At 49.2% G+C, this 22,773-nt stretch overlaps 1 protein-coding gene across 1 annotated transcript in view; it reads right to left on the bottom strand.

Moving 5' to 3' along the window:
- LOC125944816 (uncharacterized) overlaps positions 1-15,441 on the bottom strand; it is a 28,465-nt gene extending 13,024 nt beyond the window's left edge. The window contains exon 1 of the mRNA XM_049666182.1: positions 15,212-15,441. Coding sequence (XP_049522139.1) covers positions 15,212-15,379 — 168 coding nt within the window. The 5' untranslated portion in view covers positions 15,380-15,441. The remainder of the gene's footprint in view (positions 1-15,211) is intronic.
- Positions 15,442-22,773: the final 7,332 nt, after the last annotated feature.

The raw sequence follows: 22,773 nt of genomic DNA, 5'->3' as shown, positions 1-22,773 counted from the left end.
TGCGTTCTTGGTCACTTCCTATGCTGCTATCCCCTTCCTCGTCAATGACCATTTCTTTCAACTTATCATAAATTTCTTCTGTCATCAGACAGTAATCGATGGCTGATTGTCTATTTCCGCCTTCCCATGTGATCTGGCCATAACATTTTCGCTCCGTGTTCACGATAACGAGGGTATGTTGCAACAGAGATCTAGCATTAATCTACGGTTGTTGTCGGTATAACCATCTAGATCCTGAATGTGGGCATTCATGTCACCCAACAGGATAATTTCGACCTCCATCCCGAAACTCCTTTATATCCGCGCTTATGCGTTTCACTAACTCTTGACTCTTTTCTTTGCAATTTTTCCCTGTCCATAAATACGTCACTCCCAGCCAAGTTTTCGTTCCACTGACTGTGCCTGATAGCCAAATATGCTCTTGACACTTTGAATTTACTCTTTCCCACTTGGCCCCCTGATCTATGAGCATTCCAACTCCCCCTCCCTTTCTTTCCAATTTGATTCGGTTGCACCCTTCCCAAATATAATTCTCAATAAATGTTGGTTCTTCTAAGTCTCTAAGGTGCGTTTCTGTAAACGCGTACACACCTATTTGTTCTCTATTTAACTGCTCCTCAATCTCTAACCACTTTTCTTATACTGCCCTGCATGTTTATATACCCTATTGCACAGCGAGCTCTTTTCTACTTTTTCTCTTGCTATCGGTGCTGTTAGTCAGAGGTTCCTCTAAAGGACCTTCTTCATTATTACTTAGCCTGGCCTCCTTAGCGCCCGTGGGCCTCTCAAAAAAGAAATTGCACGACCAGCGAGTCGCCAGCCCACTTCACGTCCAAGCCAGTGATCGAAGTGGATTCCGTCTCTTTGAAAGTCACCATACCTTCTCACTTCCCTGTTGACTTACACAACCTCGAAACCTTTCTCTCGGCTCACTTGCCAAATCGCCTCATTAGTGGCCGCAACTGCTCTTTGTACGTTAATGTCACGTACAGGTACCTCCGGCACAGTGCATACCACAATCTGCACCCGTGGACACACCTCGCGTAAGTCGTCTACACCGTTTGCCAAACGCTGCGCTATTCCCGCCCCTTTCCTGCTCAGCACTTCATTTAGGCCGCCCACTAATATTACAAGGTTGCAGTGTCTGCGCATTCTCCGCGAGCTTTTCTCCAGCTCGCTCCATGCCATCGGCCAATGTCCTCCCTGGAAACGTCCCTACCGCCACTCTTTTGTCACCTTTCACCCGCTCCACAATTGCCGCTGAGCACCTCGACAGATTTGAGTCACCGGTGATTATGACCTTTTCACTCTCCTCTCCTGATGATGTCTCCTGACGAGGTCCCTGCTTTCCTTTGTCCTCCTTGTACGCGTGATTCGGATTCGACACAGGGCATTGACCTCTGCGTTCCTGCTTTCCCTTCGCTGCAGCGTCACTGGAGGTGACCCTCCTTCCAGCATGTTCCACGCATTCTATGTGCTTTTTGGGCACTTCCGGTCCTGTCTCGCTGGGAGCCGGTGTTTCATCGTCACTACCATTTTCGTTCGTAATGGCGGCCCTGTTCAATTTTTCCTCGGCTGCTTGCAGTCTGTCTTCCACTGCCTTCCGTGTATCACGTTCCATATTGAGTTCATTTCGCAGCTCTGCGATCCGATTCACAAGCTCAATCTGGACATCCTCCATTTTGTTTAGCCTAGCATCGACATCACAGGGTGTGTCGATTGGCTCACTTTCCACGCTATTCTCATCAGTCCCCTCGTCTACCTTGAGAGACCCCCCACACCCTGCTCGCTTTCCCGCCCTTTTCGTCATATGTTGCACTTGGCGTTCTCAAATGCTATCACCGAACCTTCCAGAAGCACGTACCTACAACAGGCCGATACGCACAGAACCTCAAACCTTAAAATGTCAGATTTTATTTATCCGCAATTATTCACAAAGTATCAGCACAAAATGTCGAGCAAAGTTAATTCATGACACACGTTCGCACGTGTTCGGACACGTGGCCATGCTCTGACTGTCCTACAAAAGCAATATTCTCGATACAAATACACACACGCTAAAAACAATAATGGCTAATATCCCTGACACTTCCAACCTACTATTTCAAGACTAAAGTACTTAACGTACAACGCGGTTGCACGTGTTGAAACACGTGTCAGGAAACGACGTTCTGACTGTCCTAAAAAACGAAATACACCCGATACACACACGAAGGAAAAAAAATTATCTGATAGCCCTGCCGCTTCCAACCTATTTAAAGGTAAAAAAAAACCAGCAAGTCTAACAACAGAAGCAAGCTCAAAGCATGCACAAAAAACTTATGTTTTCGTCGCCGCCACGGAGCCCTGGTGAATCACGTCCGTCCACCACGACTGTCCACTGCCGCTAAACAGCGCCTTCTACTGAGCGTCTCTTAGTTACAAGTAGTACAAAAGGTGTACGTCTGCTGCCGAATCACAGGAGCACACCGGATCCGCCAGTTTAAATTATGCCGCATTGTGGATTCCGGCAAATTTCGGAGGCTGATAACTTGTTCAGGCCAGGCAATCTTCAGAGAAGAAAGAAGCTCTGCGACGGTTACGACGTGCAAGAGATCGAAGGGGTTGTTTCACCACACTGCAACTAGAAAGTGCAGCAAGTACACACGACGCTGAGATGTAGGGAAATTCTGTGAGGCATATAATCAATGCAAGAATCACTTCATCTTCAGAGAGCTATAATGTTCAAGTGACTCGAAATAAACGATAAATGTGATTAATGGCCGAACCATGACGGCTGGCCCCATTCGATCGGGCTGTCTTGGGTCACCCCTGTCTCACCCGTTGCAACACAATCAATAAACCGCACAAATACTTTCGAAGCATGCACGACAGTTAGTGTAATGTTTGGCATTTGTTTTTGTTTTATAATGACGTATCAGTGCGCGGCGGCAGTTTATTTATTTATTTATTTACAAATACTGCCGTCTCACTGTGAGACATTGCAGGGGTGGGTACATAAGTAGCCTAAATAGGCAAAATCAAACATTATATAGCATACAATCAGTAGAGCATGTTACATATGTGCATGGTCAGTACAAACAATATTGCGTGTAAAGAAAGGCATGTATTCAAAGCTACAAAAAATAAAGAGTACATCAGCAGATCTTAGAACTAATGAGAGATGTGGTAGATTTCTTTCGCGAATTGTGCGGGAGGTAACTGTCGAAGTGAACCGTAAAGGCCATTCCAGAGCTCGACTGTTGACGGGAAAAATGAAAATTTAAAAGTGTTCAAGCGTGATTGAAATGGAACAAGGTTAAGGGGGTGAGTGCTTCGAAGTTGCACGCGCAGGATACTTCACAAATGAAACCGGTGCCGCAATAACCGACGACTCGTGTATGATTTTATGCAAAGTAATAAGACGCTCACGCGTGCGTCTGTGTGCAAGTGTGTCAAGCGATAGGTGATGGGCATGTGAAGAGGGTGAAAAACGGTGGTCATATCTGTTGTAAATATATCTTATCGCTTTGTTTTGCAGAGATTCCAATTTGTTAGCGTCACAAGAAGAATACGGGGACCAGACAACGGACGCATACTCAAAAACTGGCCTGAATCCTGATCAATGTCTTGTATGCAGTTAGTTTGCAATCCTTAGTAGCGTCTTTTAATGTACGTTTTAAATATGCTAATTTGCGAAGTGCCTTCGAGTGGATGCAGTCTATGTGTTTCTGCCATTTCATGTTATGAGCAAAAGTTACCCCGAGGTACTTGAATTCATCTACATGTGCAATTTTAGTCCCACTGAAACCATAATTAAAGTGCAAAGTTGTTTTCTTATTCGTGAAGGTCATCGAGACTGTCTTTGTTAGGTTAGGTGCTAGTTGCCAAGTATCGCTCCAAGCGCAAAACACAGAAAAAACTTCATTTAATACTGACTGGTCATTTGCATTCGACACTTCGGAATACAGTACACAATCGTCTGCGTATAACCGTAGCTTAACTGGCGAGTTTTCAGTGACCTTCACGGCGTCATTGATATAGATTATAAAGTAAAAGCGGGCCTAACACAGATCCTTGGGGCACACCAGATGTAACTTCGATAGTATTGGACTTACTTTTATTAAAGGAAACGTACTGGCTTCTGTGATGCAAGTAATCAGCAATCCAAGTAATTAGTTGGTCATTTTTAATAACCTCACGAAGCTTGAGTTCGCAATATAGCGAGCAGACGACATGGTTACGAAATGGCACGCAATTGCCTCGATATTTTGTTGGGTTGACCTGTGTTAGGTGCGCCGTGAAACAGCATTGGTCAAGGTGTTCTCTGGCCTCGACGAGATTTGAACACAATTCTTTATTCACAACACTTCTTCCGAGGCGCGTAGCGAGCAGCCACATAATTAGCGAGCAGCTGCCGCGGATATACGAGTATGTTGCTGGGCTCATCGGCAGAAGAAAATTGAAGCTTTCTCGGTGACTGTATACAGTGGCTGCGCGCTGCGAGGACTGCGATCCCACAGCGCTTCCGATGCTTCCAACGCTCACGTATGTTTCGGCGCCTGCTGGCGACAGATTTTTTATTGTGTACTCACTTTACCTGCGATGAACAGTAGAGCGCTTCCGCCACTTCACTTTGTACGGCTGTGAGGTGAACCAGTAGAAAGCTACATCGGGATTATGGTGCTCTTATTCATGCCAATTCACCACGCAACAATAACGGCGCTTACGAGACTTCAGCAGCACGCTCTGCTCACCGTAGTCGCCGGGTCCGCAAGGTTTGCTGGAGTAAAGAGTGCTTGTTTTCCATGACCTATGTTACAAGCGGTAGCGCACAAGGTCGTGTGTACGTTACATACGCTTACTGAGTCTGACAAACTACGCACAAAACTCGAAACAGCACACGAAACAAGCGTCACTCGCGCCACTCTATGGAATGTCATCGTATCAGTACTACTCAGCCAACTTCTTTTTTCGCCACCAGGTTGAGCCACAGGGCGTTCAAAACTCCAGCCCGTCACCCCCATCCAGAAACTTTAAAGAAAATTACTTTCTTGTCGAGTTACCACAAATTTTCAGGCTCGCGTATTACTGCTTCTGACCAGTTTCTAGCCTCCCTCATGGGCCAATTCCGAAAATAGTGCAGTCAAAACATATGTGAAACGCGGACCTGGCTACTGGGTATGCACGACAGGCCATGTGCCCCAGGTCATAATGGATATGCGCAAATGGAACCAGTGGGTGTGTAATGAGACTGGGCATATGCCACTGGGGCCACTGAGTATGTGCAACTGGGGACGCTCGGTATGTGATTACTGTGACGATGACTGTGATTGTGACAATTACGATGATGATGGTGGTTATTACGCATGACAAAATTCAGACGATTCAAGCTTTAGTTCACATCATCGAGTGGATGTTGCGGCTCTGGACGCGGATCTCACAATGAATCATGCGGTTCATACACCCCGACCTGACGCCATCAGGTCGTCCAAGAAGACATTGCCTTTCATCCACTGCAACTAGACGTTGAATTGCCGGCCAACTTGATGATTCATCGGAAACGAAATTAAATTCTGGATATTTAGATGGCGAAAACACGATCTCATTATGAAACTTGCCGTTGCCGGTGACTCCAAAATAATTTCTGCCACATAAGGCTCTCCTAACATGCAACTAAATCTAAGCACCAGCGCGTTCTTGTACTTCGCCCTCACAGAAATGTGACTGCCGCGGCCGCGACCTTTAGTTCAACAGCGAAACGATATAGCCACTAAGAAAGAGTGGTACGTGTTTCAAAAATTGTGACAACACATAGTGGAGCGCAGAATGCCACACCTATGCAAGTGACTTCGAACTAATGTTTCCGATGGCGTGACAACATACAGATGTCTTTAAAAGGCTAGCAGACACAGCATTAGGATGGAAAATGAACACGAACCTTATTTATTACTCATGCTTTTTTTCTCTGTGATATGAACTAAATATAACCACACTAATCAGAACATAGAATGGAAATGCAACCAGACACAGGGGAGTTAGTGCGGAAAGAAAGAGCTGAAAGGGCCGTGCCCAATAAATCGCAGGTTTTAAGTCTGTAACATGGTGTTGGGGCTACTTTTTTGGAGCAAGTCATATTCGAAGGGAGGTAAGATTTATGTTAGACCAAAGATGACGAGGGGCATCCGTTACAAGAAAAATAGGCAACCCGTCGTTAATCCTTGCAAGAATGGCCACCACGCTATGACACACTTCGTCGTCTTCGTCTCCGGAGTGAAGCTACCCGTGAAGTAAAGACTATGTGAAGCTCGGGACAAGTATTACAGAGATAGCAGTTATGGATTGCCTCCCATGGGTACTTTGATGTCCGCCAGCGTCCTCCAAAGTCCGTAATTGGAATCCCAAAATCTATTGCACGAAAGTTACAAAGAAAGATCATTATCATTACGCCATGCGGACTCGAACTCAGCACCAACAGACTGACAGTCCAGGATGCTGCTTCTCAGTCACTCTGCCGATGCTAGAGCTGTGAAGGTTCTGATCTGAGAGAGCACTATCGCGCAAGCAGCGGCCATGATTGGCATACTCCCGCTCAGCATCTGCGTATTAGACAGAGCTAGTGTGCGTCGTCTAGCTGTGAAGCATGTGGCCTACATTAAAGCTTCGGAGGTGGCCCTGAAAATGTGTTCTTCTAAGCGTGATGACAATGAGCGCTGCCGCTGCATCATCGTTATAGTCTTCTGCTTCTAGTGCTTTGTTTCCTCTAATGTTTACTTCATAAGGATAGCGGGAAAACTATTATTGGAGCAAGCAAAATATAAATTTTACAAAAGCCGAACGAATGCAGCTGCCGAAACTAAAGTTGTGCATTAGTGTTTCGCTTTATGTAGTAGAGATTGATGGCCAAGTGCAGATCGTAAGATGATAAACAAAAGCGGTGTATTTCCATTTCACCACCAGAAGGCGCAACTACCATCAACAAATATGGCTCAAGCTGCTTTTAATGCTCAAAAGTGATTGCTCGCTCCAACTTGAGAATTTGTGAGGTCCAGACAAGACCACACGAACTAGTCCGAGTCTTACTGCGCATTAGAAACAGCATGGCGGTATAATTGTAATCATATTTAAAATTATATATACTGTAGTGGGGAATATGCATGTAGGCGCCGTGGGCATTGCCATCGCTTCGGCGCGAGACCCGAGCTCGAGCTACGGATGCCAACAGCTAGGACTGTGCCTACAAAGCTACTTGCGATCCCTCGGACGAGTCTCAATAAATCCCCCTTTCATTTGGTGGAGGTGCTGGGTAACCTCGAAAACTGGAACTCCGAAGCCGGACGCTACCCACTGCTACGACCATGCCTGACTACACCGCCCAGGAAGATACACCTCAGCCTCCAGCGGTCATCGTTTCTGGTGTGTTGCGCCAGCGTGATCCTGCCGTCTTTAGCGGCGCCGATGATCATGACGTGGAGGATTGGTTGTCATCGTACGAGCTGGTAAGCCGGCACAATAAGTGGGACGACGCTACCAAGTTGCATAACGTGTTGTTTTACCTTACCGGCGTCGCGAACCTCTGGTTCCGAAACCACGAACACGATTTCACCACATGGACTGCATTCAAGACCAGTTTTGCAGAAGTGTTCGGGCGTCCCGCTGTGCGCAAGCTTCGCGCTGAACAACGCCTACGTGGGCGCGTGCAACTTCACGGTGAAACGTTCAACAGCTATATCGAAGATGTCATTGACCTGTGTAGCCGGGTGAATTCGTCAATGGCTGAACAGGACAAGATAAAACACATTATGAAAGGCATTGATGAGGACGCCTTTCAAATGTTGTTAGCGAAGGATCCGCGTACTGTGGCTGACGTCGTCAACTTGTGCCAAAGTTTTGACGAGCTACGAAAACAACGCATCTTAGCTCGACGCCCACCACCCACGGAAGATTCGCTAGCAGCATTGGTTATTGGCGACAACCAGAATACTTTGCTGACTCATAAAAGAATTTGTGCGGGAGGAGGTTGCGCCACAGCTCTCCATTTTGCCGACCACGGAGAAGCCTTCTCACTCTTTGGCTCCAGCGATCCGGCAGATGATTCAAGAGCAAGTGACCGAAGCTCTTCCATCTTCGTCTCAGCCGGCTCCCGTGGCCGCACCTCTGACGTTGCTGAGGCGGCTGCACGGGCTCCTCGCCTACCGGTGTTCTCTCCTCCGCCTTCAGCGCCTCGCCCGCCGCTGTTCTCTCCTGCGCCTTTGCCTCGGCAGCCGGCGGCTCACTTCTTCGGTGCACAACAGCAGGATACAAATCCTTGGCGCACTGCTGATAACCGCCCCATATGCTACGCCTGCGGCACCCCGGGACATGTAGCGCGCTTCTGCATTGGCGTTCCATTGGCATTGGCGTTCCAGTTAATTTTGGGCTACAATGCATAAAGCGACGTTTTGTTAAGAACCTAACTGGAGCGCCAATGCATTTCTCCGCAAAGTTCGGGAATTAATATCTCGAAACTGGTGTCATCCCGAGAATTCGTTCAAAGTGGATCCAACTCCACGGCTACAATCTGTAAATTGCAAGAAGGGTCATCAGGCAATTAGTTAAAAACTTAATTAATGAATTTCTATTAATTATTCGATTATACAGTTCAATTTTTTGTGCAAGTAATGTCCGCCTCTTCGAGTAGACCAGCTCATCAACTAGAATTGGGCTATCTGCCACAGGCAACCTTACATAAATTTTGAAAGTGTTCGCTGAAACACCCTCTCTCTCTCTCTCTCTCTCTCTCTCTCTATATATATATATATATATATATATATATATATATATATATATATATATATATATATATGTGTGTGTGTGTGTGTGTGTGCGGTTTCCACTGCCACATGCTAAATTGGGATGAATGTTCTACAAATATGTCATACTGCCACAGGCTTCACTTACAATTTGAGAGTGACCTGATCTTGCATTTATACATACGCAGCAAGGATGTTCCACAGAAAGGATGTTCCACATCCACCGCCAAGGTTTGTGAGTGGAGGCGCTGGCTAACACTTCCAGTGTCAGTTCTTGCAGTAAAACATAAATACCCCAGAACGTGCATGGGAAAATGGTGCGGCGGTAGCTAAATGGTAAGAGCATCGCACGCGTAATGAGAAGACGTGGGATCGTTCCCCACCTGTGGCAAGTTCTTTTTTCATCCACTTTAATTTCGATTAATTTAGAGTTCTTTTATTCAATTAGTGAGTACAAGTAATTTCCCCTATGTTGTCTTTGGTGTCTATGTTTGTTGGCTTCCTATGATATTGTTATCAAGCGCTGCTCCAGACGAAGCTGAGGACATTATGGAAGACGACGACGCTCTCTGATGTCGCGCGGATTGGTTTTGCCATCTTGTATGTTTTGTATGCCAGTGGACGCATTGTAAATACCCCTGCAAATATAATCTAAACCTCTTTCCCCGTAACATTTTGTTGGAGGTGCGTGGCAAAAGTTGGTGAAAATACAATGACATCGTCGAGGTAGCCCAGGCAGATTGACCACTTAAAACCCTGAAGGAGAGCGTCCATCATACGTTCAAATGTAGCCGGGCATTACATAACCCGAACGGCATCAGTTTAAACTGATAGAGGCCACCAGGTGTAATAAATGCGGTCTTTTCACGGTCCATGTCGTCAACTGCAATCTGCCAGTACCCGGAGCGAAGGTCTATCGATGAAAAATATTTTGCACCATGTAAACAATTGAGGGCGTCATCTATCCGCGGCAGGGGATACACGTCTTTTTTGTTACTTTGTTGAGATGGCGGTAGTCGACACAGAAGCGCCAGCTGTCATCCTTTCTCACGAGCACGACCGGGGAAGCCCAAGGGCTTCAAGAAGACTCAATGGTATCTTGGGCAAGCATCTTGTAGACTTCCTTCTGGATGACTTGGCGCTCATTAGGGGAAACGCGGTAGGGCCGTCGGTGGATCTGGCTCTGATCGGCCGTTGGCGGAGCCGATGTTTTACAGCGGACGTTTGACCCAGTGGCCGGTCACCGAGATCGAAAATGTCCCGGTACGAGGCGAGCAGGCAATCAAGTGCGTCCGCATGGTGGCAGGAGGTCATTGTCGAGAAAGGTTCTAATGCTCGGGTTGTAGGGTCCGAACCAGCAGAGGTAGAAGACGGTGTATCACCAGTCAAGGCAGAAATGTGGTATTCGGAAGCCGGGGTCAGAGGTTGCAAGAGATATGCTCTGAGGTAGCACTTGAGGACAGAGGCCGAAATTGACCACAGGAAGACAGGTGGCATTGTCTTTATGCGGACTACCGCGTGGGGGAATGCGACCTTCTCCGACAGCAGGACGGTTGCTTTGGGCGAAACGACGTAATCGCCGCCGGCGACAGGGGGATCAGGTGCGACAGCAATATAGGTCGCGGCTCGGTGAGGTAGGCGAACGTAATCGGTGGAGCAAAGTCGACTCTGCGGAGGATCCGGAAGGTCAACGGCACACGGTAGGGCGAGTTGGACAACAGCCGCAGCGCAATCAATAACGGCCCAATGTACCAACAGAAAATCAAGGCCTAAGATGATTTCGCGTGGGCACTGCTCCAAAACGTAAAACAGAAGTATGGTGTCCGGCTACAGTGACACGGGCGGCACACCTCCCGTGACAGCTGGAGTTCCACCGTCGACTATGCGGACGACAGTGAGCGGGGGAGGAGTGAGGACTTTCTTTAGGCGCGTACGCAGGTTCGAGTTCATAACCGATATGTGTGCTTCTGTGTCAATCAGTGCTGTCACAGGTATACCGTCCATGTTCGCGTTGATAAGGTTATGATGGCCAGGCAGTGTAAGCAGAGGAATTTCGGGTCGGGTCGTCATGGCAGGCTCATCTCTCGGAACTGCGCCAGTTAGTTTTCGGAGGAGCGGCGGGAGTAAGAAGGAGACGGAGAGCGTCGAGGCAGAGGCGAGCGGGAAAGACGTGGGCGTGGCAAAGGGGAACGGTTTTGTCGTGCGGGCAGAGATGTTGTAGCGGTGTCTTCTTCAATGCGTGGCGGTGGGCTGGGACTGCTAGACGGGCTTCGGGCATTGCGATAGCTCTGCCAAGGCTGCGTGTTTCAACAGCTGCGACAATGGCGAGAAATATGTCCAACGTGTCCACAGCAGAAGCATATAGGCCTTTCATCAGAAGTGCGCCATTCTTCCGGGTTCCGATAACGAGGACGAGCGTACGAACTTCGTGGTATAGATCGGGTACGCCGGGTGAGCGGTAGTTAGGTCTGTGGGCTGGGCTCAGTGAATGGACTCCGACATTAGCCAACTCTTTCCGTACAACGGTCTGCATTAGGGATATTTTTGCGCAAAAAACGTATATTTACAAATATTTACAAGCGAGTAACAGCAACCTGCCAAGATGGCGAGGAGCAACCTCTACTTCCTCGTCTTCGGTGCCACCCTAATGCTGACCTCTGCTTCGGTGCCGGTCTTCTTCTGTCTCGCGGCATTACTACCCGGGCGAAAACACGCGCACCATCCGGTCAGGTCAGAGTGCAGAATCAGCGGACGGTTTATACGGTTTTAGCCGGGCAACATGAACTACGTCAGTCTGGAGCGGCGCAGATGATAACATTGGCTTTGCCGGTGCAATCTCATATGTCACGTCGGTAACATTGCGCAGAGCGCGATAAGGACCATGGTAGCGTGGTAGAAGCTTCGCTGAGAGACCAACGCGTCGAGTTGGCGACCAGAGGAGCACTACGGATCCAGGAGCGTAATATACATCCTTGTGACGGCAATCGTAACGGTTCTTCTGTGACACCTGTGACATCTGAAGGCGGTCGCGCGCGATATGACGCGCAACGTGGGCCCTTGCGATGGCATCTTCTGCGTACTCCGATGGTTATTGTGAGCGGCTGGTAATAAAGTATCCATGGATAGTGTCAGTTCCCGGCCAAAAAGAAGATAAAACGGTGAACCAACTGCCGTATTGTGTCGTGACGAATTATAGTCAAATGTAACAAAGGGTAATGTAGCATCCCAGTCGCGGTGGTCGGCGGAAACGTACATGGAGAGGATGTCGGTTATGGTGCGATTCAGGCGTTCGGTGAGGCCGTTTGTCCGAGGGTGATAAGCGGGGGTGACCTTGTGTTTTGTGGAACATGAGCGTAGAAGGTCATCGATGACACGGGAGAAGAAGTAAGGACCGCGATCGGTGAGTACATATTGACGAAGCGCTCCGTGATGCAGAATAACATCGTGCAGAAGGAAGTCGGCAATATCGGTAGAACAGCTGGTTGAAAGTACGCGGCGTAATAGCGTAACGCGTGGCATAGACCTTCGCGACAGCGACCCATTTGTTCCCGGATGCTGATGTAGGGAAATGTCTGAGCAAATCGAGGCCGGCGCGGAAGAACAGCTCTAATGGGACATCGATAGGCAGCGAAGGCCGGCAGGAAGCGTCGGTGGTCTCTTGCGTCGCTAGCACAGTTCGCATCCCAGGACAAAAAAAAAAGAAACGACGCCGCCGAACGCGATCATAAGTGCACGTTACACCAAGATGGCCTGCTGTAGGTTCGTTGTGAAGCTGCTGGAGGACAGTAGAACTCATGTGGGAGGGTAACACAATATTGTAGCGTGGGAGTCGTCTGGGCCGCGAACGTGGGTAGGAACAGGAGATGCAGCTTCGATCTTCCGGCGAACGATGCGCACAATACTGTCGGATGCATGCGGCACAGGTGGGAAACGGAGGTCCTCGCAGGTAGAAGTTGCAGCCGTATTAGGAAAGCAAGAAAGAGTGTGAGCAATGTGGCGGCTTTTGGCGTCTTCAAATCGGCGGCATTCAGCAATCATGTCGATGCACTGTCGATGCACTGTCCTGCACTGTCGATGAGTTCTTGAAAACGAGGAGCTTAAAAGCGTCCTCCACGATTCCTTTGAGGATGTGCGCGACCTTTTCCGCTTCCGGCATCTTCTCGTCAAGTTTGCGACAAAGAGCAAGCACTTCCTGAATATATGTCACATAGGGCTCAATGCATGTCTGAGCTCGACACGCAATGTCTTTCTGCGCGGCACGCCGGCGGCCAAAATGCTTGCCAAAAAAAAATAATAAGTGAGCTTTCGCTTGCACAGGTCCCAACTGGTGAGTTCCTCTTCGTGAGTATCGAACCTGACGCGTGCCGTTCCCGCAAGGTAAAATAGCAGGTTAGCGAGCATGACGGTCTGGTCTAAGTGATGGCTCGCGCTCACCCGTTCGTAGAGTTGAAGCCAGTCTTCAACGTCGGTGTTGTCTGTGCCGGAAAAGGTGGCATGGTCACGCGAAGGGTCACGCGGTTGGGCAAGGATGACGGTGGGCACGATTTGCGACGTGCCTGAAGCATTCTCGCCTTGGGATGGCATTGTCAATGCAGCCAAGGAGCGCCAGCTGCGTAAATCCGTTGTGCTTCTTGGAGTACCTCGCACCTTCCACCAAAATACACCCGTGACGCCATCTTCAGAGCTGTAGAGGCACGCCAGATTGCACGCCTGCGCCTTACCGCTTCTCAGGACAAGCAACGACTCTTCTATGATGCCCGCTATGACGATGCCCACTTCAACCCTGGTGATAGGTTCCTTCATTGGACACCGTCATGACAAGTTAGCCTTACTCTGGCCCTTACCGGGGCCAAGTGACCGACGTCACATATGAAATAATTCCCTCGATCCCACCACGTCTCGACCTTCCACCGATGTCGTACACATCACCCGCATCAAGCGATACAACTCGGACGCTCTAGCCAGCAACGGGACGGCGCCTTCGCCGCCGGGGCTCATGTTACCAAGTGCTGCTCGAGACGAACCTGAGGACAGTAGCGGAAGACGACGGCGCTCTCTGATGTCGCGCGGATTGGTTTTGCCATCTTGTATGTTTTGTATGCCAGTGGCCGCATTGTAAATATCCCTGTAAATACATTTTAAACCCCCTTCTCCGTAACAATATGATTAATAAAATCGGGTCCCTTGGTCCCTTACTTCTCGTTCATTACATAACGAGGCTCTCGCATCCGGCAACATTTATGCCTTCAGGTAGCATATGTGGGTTTATTGACCACTTGCCTTCACGCAAACAGATCACGTACTCGTGGCGCCTGCGGCAGAAAGGATGTTCCACATCCGCCGCCAAGGTTTGTGAGTGGTGGTACTGGCTAACACTCCCAGGATAAGTTCTAGCAGTAAAACATAAACACCCCAGAAAGTGGATGGGAAAACGGTGCCGCGGTAGCTCAATGGTAAGAGCATCGCACGCGTAATGCGAAGGCGTCAAGGCATGGAATCATTCCCCACCTGCAGCAAGTTGCTTCGTTTATCCACTTTAATTTCCATTAATTTATCATTTCTTTAATTCAATTAGTGAGTACAAGAAAATTCCCCTATTTTGTCCTTGCTGTCTATATTTCTTGGTTTCCTATGATAGTGAGTAACAAAATCGGAAATCGGGCCCCTCGGTTCCCTTTCTTCTCGTTCATATATACAGGATGTTCCAGCTATCACGCAGCACGATTTAAAAAAAGAGGAACGGCGTTACGTGAAGCAAACCTAGTGCGTATTGTTTCCAGTGCCGTGGAGTAGCCGCCAGTAATTTTTTCGTTACTGAGATTTATTAAATAATGGTAATTAATTATTTAACTCGAGAAGTACTGTCCTAATTATCAAAGTGTTAATGAGAAAGTTGTATAGCAACATGACAAACTCCCGATACAGCTTTCTGTTGCTCAATACGTGCTATATAAAAGTGTTTTTCCGAGCATGAAAGAAGCCCGCGAATACGCGCTAAGTGCCTCGAGCGTCCAGTGGCGCGGCAATTCTGCGTGTATTCGCGGGCTCCTTTCACACTCGGAAAAACACATTTATGCAGCACGTATTGAGCAACAGAAAGCTTTATCGGGAGTTTTTCATGTTGCTCTACAACTTTCTTATTGATACTTTGATACTTAGGACAGTAATTCTCGAGTTAGATAATTATTTACAATAAATGAAATCTCAGTAACGAAAAAATTACTGGCGGCTACTCCACTGTACTGGAAACAATACGCACTAGGTTGGGTTCGCGTAACGCCGTTCCTCTTTTTTTAAATCGGGCTGCGTAATAGCTGGGATACCCTGTGTATGTATGTATGTATGTATGTATGTATGTATGTAGGTATATATATATATATATATATATATATATATACTTATTTTGGTTCAGCAGCAATATAAAAACAGTCTGTGCTTACCTTGGCAATATCGGTAATCTGGTTCTGTCGTAGTACCTTGAATTTTTTGCACAAGTGCCCACATGTGTTGCCGAGCGAGTAGCCTGTGGGCCCGTGGCTCGACATAGCACCCTGATCGCATGGTTGGTACCACCGGCCAGCCATGCCCGCGGACACAGCATACATCATGGAGCGAGGCCAGTAGGGGTGGTTGGCTGCAAGGTAATTAAGGCTGCTGCCCTGCAGGGTTAAAAAAAGAACGGGTAGACAGGAGTAGACAACTCGAAACTTCTTTTTCATACTTAGTGTTACCAGCCGCCATGGCCATGAGTGACAGTTCGATAACTCTTAGGCTCAATCTTGTTCACATGCTCAAATCAACTATCAAATCTGCTATACCGGTGACAATATGCACGTACAAATTTGTTTGTACTTTGAGCTCTGTATCGAGGGCGTTACCATCTGCCGAAACTTGAAGCCGCCGTTTCTTCTCGTTTGCAAGCCGGCCACCGGAAAGTAATGGCGCATTCCACTGGGCGAACAGGAGCACTCAAAAGAACCCTCAAACCTGTTCACTCAATATCAGCTGCTTTCCAATGTGCGAACAGGATGCAAGAACACTGTGGAACAGGAGCAATTTGATGAAGCCGAGAGCAGTCGAGAGCAGTTCGATCCACTCCCATGCGAAAAGCGGTGTATGAGGGAAGTCACTTGATGCACATGCGTCACGTCTTTTTTGTTTGGTTGCTGTTCCCGTTGTTATAGTTCTGTTTACGGCACCGATGGCGGCCTAGAAGCGACGTCCGCGCGATAATCACCGCCGAAAGATAAACAATCGACTCACTTGATACAGCTTCGCCCGCACACCTGCTCTCGGAGCGCATGGAACGCTTCAATGGGGAGAGAAAGCAGTGGCACTCTTCCTGCGCAGCCTCTCTGTGCTCCTGTCTGCTCTTCGCACCGGCTCCTGTTCTGCCAAAAGAATTCGCCATATCTGTGGTGCGCAGACGAGCACCACAGTTCTCGGCAATGCTCGCCCATTGCCGAGAAGCCCCAGTTCAGTGAAAGGATTGGGTTAAAGCGCTACCAAGAAGTCTTCGTTCAGTGAAAAAGTTGCAGTGGCTTAGCTCGGCTACGCCAGGATATACGTAGCGTTAGCAAAGGTTCAGCTGATTATTCTTAGCTTTCCTGGTTGTCTCCTACGCTCAACCGCTAATTGCCAGGAAACTACTTCGGGATCCGATGAGTCAAGCTTCTCCGTTCTTCTGCGCTGTTGAGCAGCATTTGCGCTCTCCTTCTCCATGGCTATACCACACTGGCAAACGCCAGTCAGAAGCGCAGCGGCTCCAGCGCAGTGTCAGACGGCGACTGCACAGCGAGCGCGCGCCGGCGCCAGTGCGTCTACCACGGCTACGACGTCACTCCTATGGAATGCGCAGACCGGCGGCGGTGAGAAGCGCGGCGGCGGCGGAGTGCGCGAGAGGTGCCGGCTCCGGTGCGCAAGCCGTGTGACATCACTGATCCTTGCGCATGCGCAGCACGGCTCTTGATGTGCCGCGCGAAACGGGCTTGGCTAGGCCAGTGTAGCTAACGCTACAAAAAGTTAGGAAAGACAGCATGAAGGTAGCCTGGAGGCTGCGTTACGTTACGGAGGCTGCATGAAGCAAGCCTCTATTAAAGGCGCCTAACTAAGGACGCTTTCAGAATGGACGTAAGGAGGCCTAAATGCAATGAGTCAAGTTGAGGAAAATTTCAGAATTTGGGTCCTTGGCATATCCAAAGCGGTCGCCACAAATGTGGTGGGTGCCGCCATGTTGTGTGCAATGAGTCCTTACATGCTTCAGCGCTTAACTTGTATCAGGAAGAATCTGCGCGCTTCAATAACTGTGAGTGTGTTCATAGACAGGGTACGCCAGAAGGAATACGTGGAATTCTGTGTGAAGGGTTTACCCTGCGATCAGTCCAAACCTACTCCAGTACGTAAACGCTGGTGATGTGCCTGGCTGAACTGCACTTCTTCGTTATATTCAATACACTAGAGATGCGCCTATCCGGCTTTCTTCTTCGTTACATTTGTCACGCGGGGAAAAAGAGCTCATCATGGCGATCTAGGCATATGAAAACATTGAGGGATTGTAGAAGGGCTTGATCTAATCTGCGTCCACAGTTTCGCGAACACGGCGGCGCTAATTAGAAGACGGCGACTGAACTTGTACAACAGAGTTCACACCGGAAGTTTGTTCTATCACCATGGAAAGGGCCGTGGTATCTCGGGAGCTACTTCGAAACCCCGTAGGGGCATCCTGCGTTCAGACCACTGCAGCTTTTCAGAGCGTCCATTCCCGTGTATTTTGGCAAGGCCTGTAATGAATCTCCTGGCTTCATGCACTAAGCGCTCCAGGGTGCGCATCTGAGTTCTCACGACCGGATGGTATGGAAGTCCATAGTGTTATGCGAGAGATCACGAATGCTTGAACAAACTGCCGCATTTCTTGTTCCTTCACACCGCGCGCCTTGTTTAAGATGCGACGCAGTATACGTGCAGTACTTACCTTGTATGACCGCACGGTTCGCTTTTTTTATGTATTGGCAGTACAGTCGTCGTCCAGGCACATTCCTAGGATTGTCATTGTTGATTTTCTGGCTGTGGAACGCTGGTCTATAGTCAGATTATAAGCTGCTTCTCCTTTTCGGTTGGCTTGATGCGCCGTCCCCCTGAATTACAACATACTCAGTTTTTTTTCAGTCGCAATGTGTACCGCATTTTAGTTGTATATGATAGTATAACGTCGATGGCGTTCCGTAGACCAGCTGTCCCACTGAGCCCTCAGTGGCCCAAATAGTGAAGTCGTCTGCGTATATGAGATGATGCTGTTCCTGGTATGGTGTTTGGTATCTTGGGCAAGGTGTGCATAGCAAGGCTGAATAGCGTTGGTGCAATGACAGATCATTGAGGGACACCGACGTTGTTTGGGTACACGCGGCTACTGCACTGACCGATGAGTATTTGAATGGTGTGGTCTTCAAGGAACCTGCGATGAAGTTGTGCACTCTCCCCTTGAGTCCTATTGCACCTGCCTGAGCCATGATAGTGGTGTGTGCCACGGTATCGAATGCCTTCCGTATGTCGATTCCGACAACGGCTCGTGGATGAGCGCACATTGTGTCCATTACTATTTCTTTAAGGTGAAGGAGCACGTCTTGAGTGGAAAGACCTGCGTGGAAGCCTATCTGCAAAGATTCAAATGCGCAAGCACGACACGCGCAGTTCGGTTATAGAAACCTGCTATGCTGGTTCTCTTGTTCTTGTGCTCCTGTGTGTCGCCTCGGTTCCTGACAAACCGATGCGTGGTGTATGGATCTCTATGGCCCCTCGGCGGAGCCAACAAACCCCTTTGGCTACGGCTTCACGTAGACGGCAGCACCGGACTGGCTCACCAAGGGGGAAATCACTAGTTGCCTTTTCCAATCCTTCCTTCCAACCTTCTTCGTCTTTCTCTCACTTTCAAACTTTTCTGTCTTCCATTCACTTCATCTTGCGATCTTCCCGGCAGCAATGGTTAAGCTTGTGTGGAACAACCAAACTTGGCTGTACATATTTGGTTATACCGGAAATGTACAGTTGCCTTCCTTCTTCTTTATGTGGTTTTACGTACCAAAAGCCAGTTCTGATTATGAGGCACGCCATAGTGGAGTGCTCCGGATTATTTTGACCACCTGGCGTTCTTTAACGTGCACTACACACAAGCACACGGGCATTTTTCTTCAGGTGCTAGCGCTCGCTGGATGGGCTGCGGAAATATGGCGGAGTAAAGCGACGACCACGTCACGTAGTCGTGGAGAAGCTCGTCGACGAGTGTTTGTCACCAGAAGCTCATATAGTCAGTCACACAATTAAACGATGCGGTGATACATGTCGGTGCTGTCAGCGGTGCGTAATGGCGATGAGGAACGTGAAGTTGAAGTTGAAGTGCAAAGGGCGACGCTGACAGTGACGCAGCGCCAGTAACCAATGGAAGTGGGCTGGCAATTTCCATCACTTTGTCGGGTAATGCAGCGAGCGCAGGGTGGAAGCAGTGGCCAAGAACCATTTGGACTTCTCATGTAGGAGTGCGTTGTCGGTAGTGTGAACCCGTGTGCCCGTGTGCCGAGAAGATAGAGCATTAAGCGAAGCAACTGGCTTGGACGACTTCAAATGCAGCTCCTCAAATGAGAATAGCTGCTGAATCCATGAGCGTTCAGACGTGTTGCGCGCTGTAGAATAGCCGCCGTCATTTCATCATAAAATGATGGTGGGAGGTTGAGAGCGAACAATGCGAGATGTGCAGCCATCTCGTCGAAGGGCACCGGAAGCGCGTTCATCACAACAAGGTACTTTCAGTTCTGCTATGTTATTCGCGAGTTCAAATGGGGCCTCGACTTGCAGGAACCTGATCATGGTGTTCCGTTGCCAGAACTCTGGCAGGCGGACGATCTTAGAAGTAACTACGGCGGTGGAAGCGCACGCAGCGTCCGAAGTCGGGGCTTGCTGGCCTTCGGTCTGCAAGCCCTGTCTGTCACTGCGCGCCTCGGTCTCGGTGTCAGACATGGCTCCACCTCAGTCTTTGGCTGTGCGTTGATATCAGGAACAAGCCTAGGCTCGATCCATATGTCCACGGTTACAATGTATGGAGCTAATGCAAGACAAAGACGCTACAAAATGCCCGTTCGGTTGTGAAATCAAATCACTTCCAGTTTTTATTCCGTGGTTTCCTGCCGGCGCGCAAGGTCGAACACTCCTCGAGCTCGCCACGTGGCGCAGACGTTCTCGCCATCAGAAACGGGAAGCCGGGACGCCAAGTTCACGCACATCACGACTTGATGAGTGTCATGAGTAAGAGGCCAGCGGCTAAAGGAAGAGAAAAGACGATATGAACGGAGCGTTCCAAACGGCACGAGACCGCGAGGCGCGTGAGCCGAGCTGTGATCGAGGGAGAAACAGCACAGTTCAAGCATTATCGACGTGGCTCTGGGCCGGGAAGACGCATAGTCAGCTATGCTCTGGCGACGGGAGACTTGGAGGTTCGGCCGAGTCTGTGACGCGGGCGGTCCGAGGTGTAGCCGCTGACCTCGGAGACGTTCCGGCGAGGCTCATTGGACCAGCCGCAGCTCCACATGGCATGGCCGGGCACTCCAGAGAGGATCCCCCTTCTTCGGCAGACCAGCGCGTTCGATGAGCCCCGGAACGCCACGTCGGCACTCGGGAAAGGCGCTGGACGGAAGCGGCGGCCGAGCACGTCGCTAGGCCTAACCCGTCGAGCCTCCCTGCCACGTCAGCAATAGTGACCGGGTTATACATGCTTCGGAGGCGAACAAGTTGAATGACCGACTGCAAGGCAGCAACGACTATGCGACAGTCGGCAAAAGCAACGGCATTGAGAAAGCTCCAACGAGATTCCGGCCGGGAAAATACGAGCAACAGCGACGAATTGAGTGAGAGATATCTATTCTTGTAGGGAGATACCAGTAGGCCAGAGTTGCCAGACTTTCGTGAAGAAAACGCTCAGAATTAGTGTAAGTGGAATTAAGGACATGTTTGGTGTTTATTAAGGATTAGGTTATATTTTTGTTAGCCTTTATTAGTTCAGTGGGTTCTAGTTTGAGTTTGGTTTCTTTTGAGTTTTTGAGTGTGATTAAAACCTGCTTGCTGTGTTGCCATGCGTTTCCCAATCTCATCTCTATCAACACCCGCACGCCCCCGAGATCAGTGACAAACAACAAAAACACATCACAATTCACGAGCCTGTGCCAGGATCCGTTCCCGGATTCTATACAGCCATGTCACTGATACTCGGGAGCTGCAGAGATGGATTGGGAGGCGATATTGGCTACTATTCGTGAGCAGAAGCTCAACAGAGAGCAGGGCCTCAAATTAATCGAGGATGAGCGGAAACGTTTTGAGGCTGTTAGATTAGCAGAGCATGCTGCAGCTAAGAAAGCGTATGAGGAACAGAAACAGTCTCTAGAGAAAGAGATTAACATGCTGCAAGAGAGAGCACATGCTTTGAAACGGAAATAGAGTGAGGGCGAGGTAAAGACGGAAAACAGTTGTGATAGCGTAGCAGGGCTGCATGACATGAGAGAGATGCCAGAAGAAGTTGGCAGATTAGAGAGCACCTGTGAGGTCATATAGGAGAAGGTCGCGACTAGAGAACCCTTTATCAAGAAAGACAATGATAGGAAGATGGGAGACAGCCCGATCGAGGTTTGTAAGGTTTGCATAACCAAAGAACTGAAGGTAGTAGAGGGGAAAATAGCTACACCTCGGAAAGACAGGGCGTTGGTAAATGAAGCCTCTATCAGGGATCACCAGACACCCGACATGATGAGGCATTTAGACTCCAAGAAAAAGAGTAAAGCCGGTAAACACTCTAATCACACGAAACACGCAACACGTAAGGGCAAAAGGATCCCTAGGAGGTTGAAGGCATGACGGGGTAAGAAAACGCGTGTGCATGAGAAGATGGGCTGGTCGAGAAGAAAAAGATGAAGTCAGAGTTAAGGCACACATATCCCAAGCTGCACGAGAAATGTGCCAGAGTAGGAATGAGAAGGAAACAGGCTAAAAGGAGGCAAGCATGGGAGTTCCGGAAAAGGCGGAAAAAATAGAGAAGTATAACGGGTAGGCTAAAAAAGAATATTATTTAGCAATGCCCTCGGACAGTGGAATTGTCAGTTTTTACAAACGTGTGTTGATAGCAAGTTCATTCATGTAGAGTGTTTCGGGACAATGAACATTATGAAAAGTTCAGTGCAGTGTTGTGTGTGGTGTAAGGTGAAATGTGCGCGAAAGTGTGGTGGTGACAAGTGAGCCACGAGTACACAGGAAGAAATACGCAAGTCACCGCAGAAGAAGTCAAGTTCGAAACAGAGAAGGTCAAGAGGAAGCAGTTTTTTGGAAAAAAAAATTCTTGAAGAGGGGGCCTTTGTCATGAGTAAGAGGCCAGCGACAAAAGGAAAGAACAAAAAGACGATATGAACAGAGTGTTCCAAACGGCATGAGACCGCGAGGCGCGTGAGCCGAGCTGTGATCGAGGTAGAAAGCACAGTTCGAACATTATCGACGTGGCTCTGGGCCGGGAAGGACGCATCGTCAGCTACGCTCTGGCGACGGGAGACTTGGAGGTTCGGCCGAGTCCGTGACGCGGACGGTCCGAGGTGTAGCCTTCGATCTCAGAGACGTTCGGGCGAGGCTCCTTGGACCATCAGCAGCACCACATGGCATGGCCGGGCACTCCTGAGAGGATCCCCCTTCTTCGGCAGACCAGCGCGTTCGATGATCCCCGGAACGCCACGTCGGCACTCGGGAAAGGAGCTGGACGGAAGCGGCGGCCGAGCACGTCAGTAGGCCTAACCCGTCGAGCCTCCCTGCCACCTCAGCAATAGCGACCGGGCTATACATGCTTCGGAGGCAAACAAGTTGAAGGACCGACTGCAAGGCAACAACGACTATGCGACAGTCGGCAAAAAGCAACGGCATTGAGAAAGCTCCAACGAGATTCCGGCCGGGAAAATACGAGCAACAGCGACGAACTGAGTGAGAG

This window comes from Dermacentor silvarum, chromosome 4, assembly GCF_013339745.2.
Source record: "Dermacentor silvarum isolate Dsil-2018 chromosome 4, BIME_Dsil_1.4, whole genome shotgun sequence".
Taxonomy (NCBI): domain Eukaryota; kingdom Metazoa; phylum Arthropoda; class Arachnida; order Ixodida; family Ixodidae; genus Dermacentor; species Dermacentor silvarum.
Note: the sequence above shows the minus strand (reverse complement) of the source record. Positions and strands in the feature narration are given on the sequence as shown.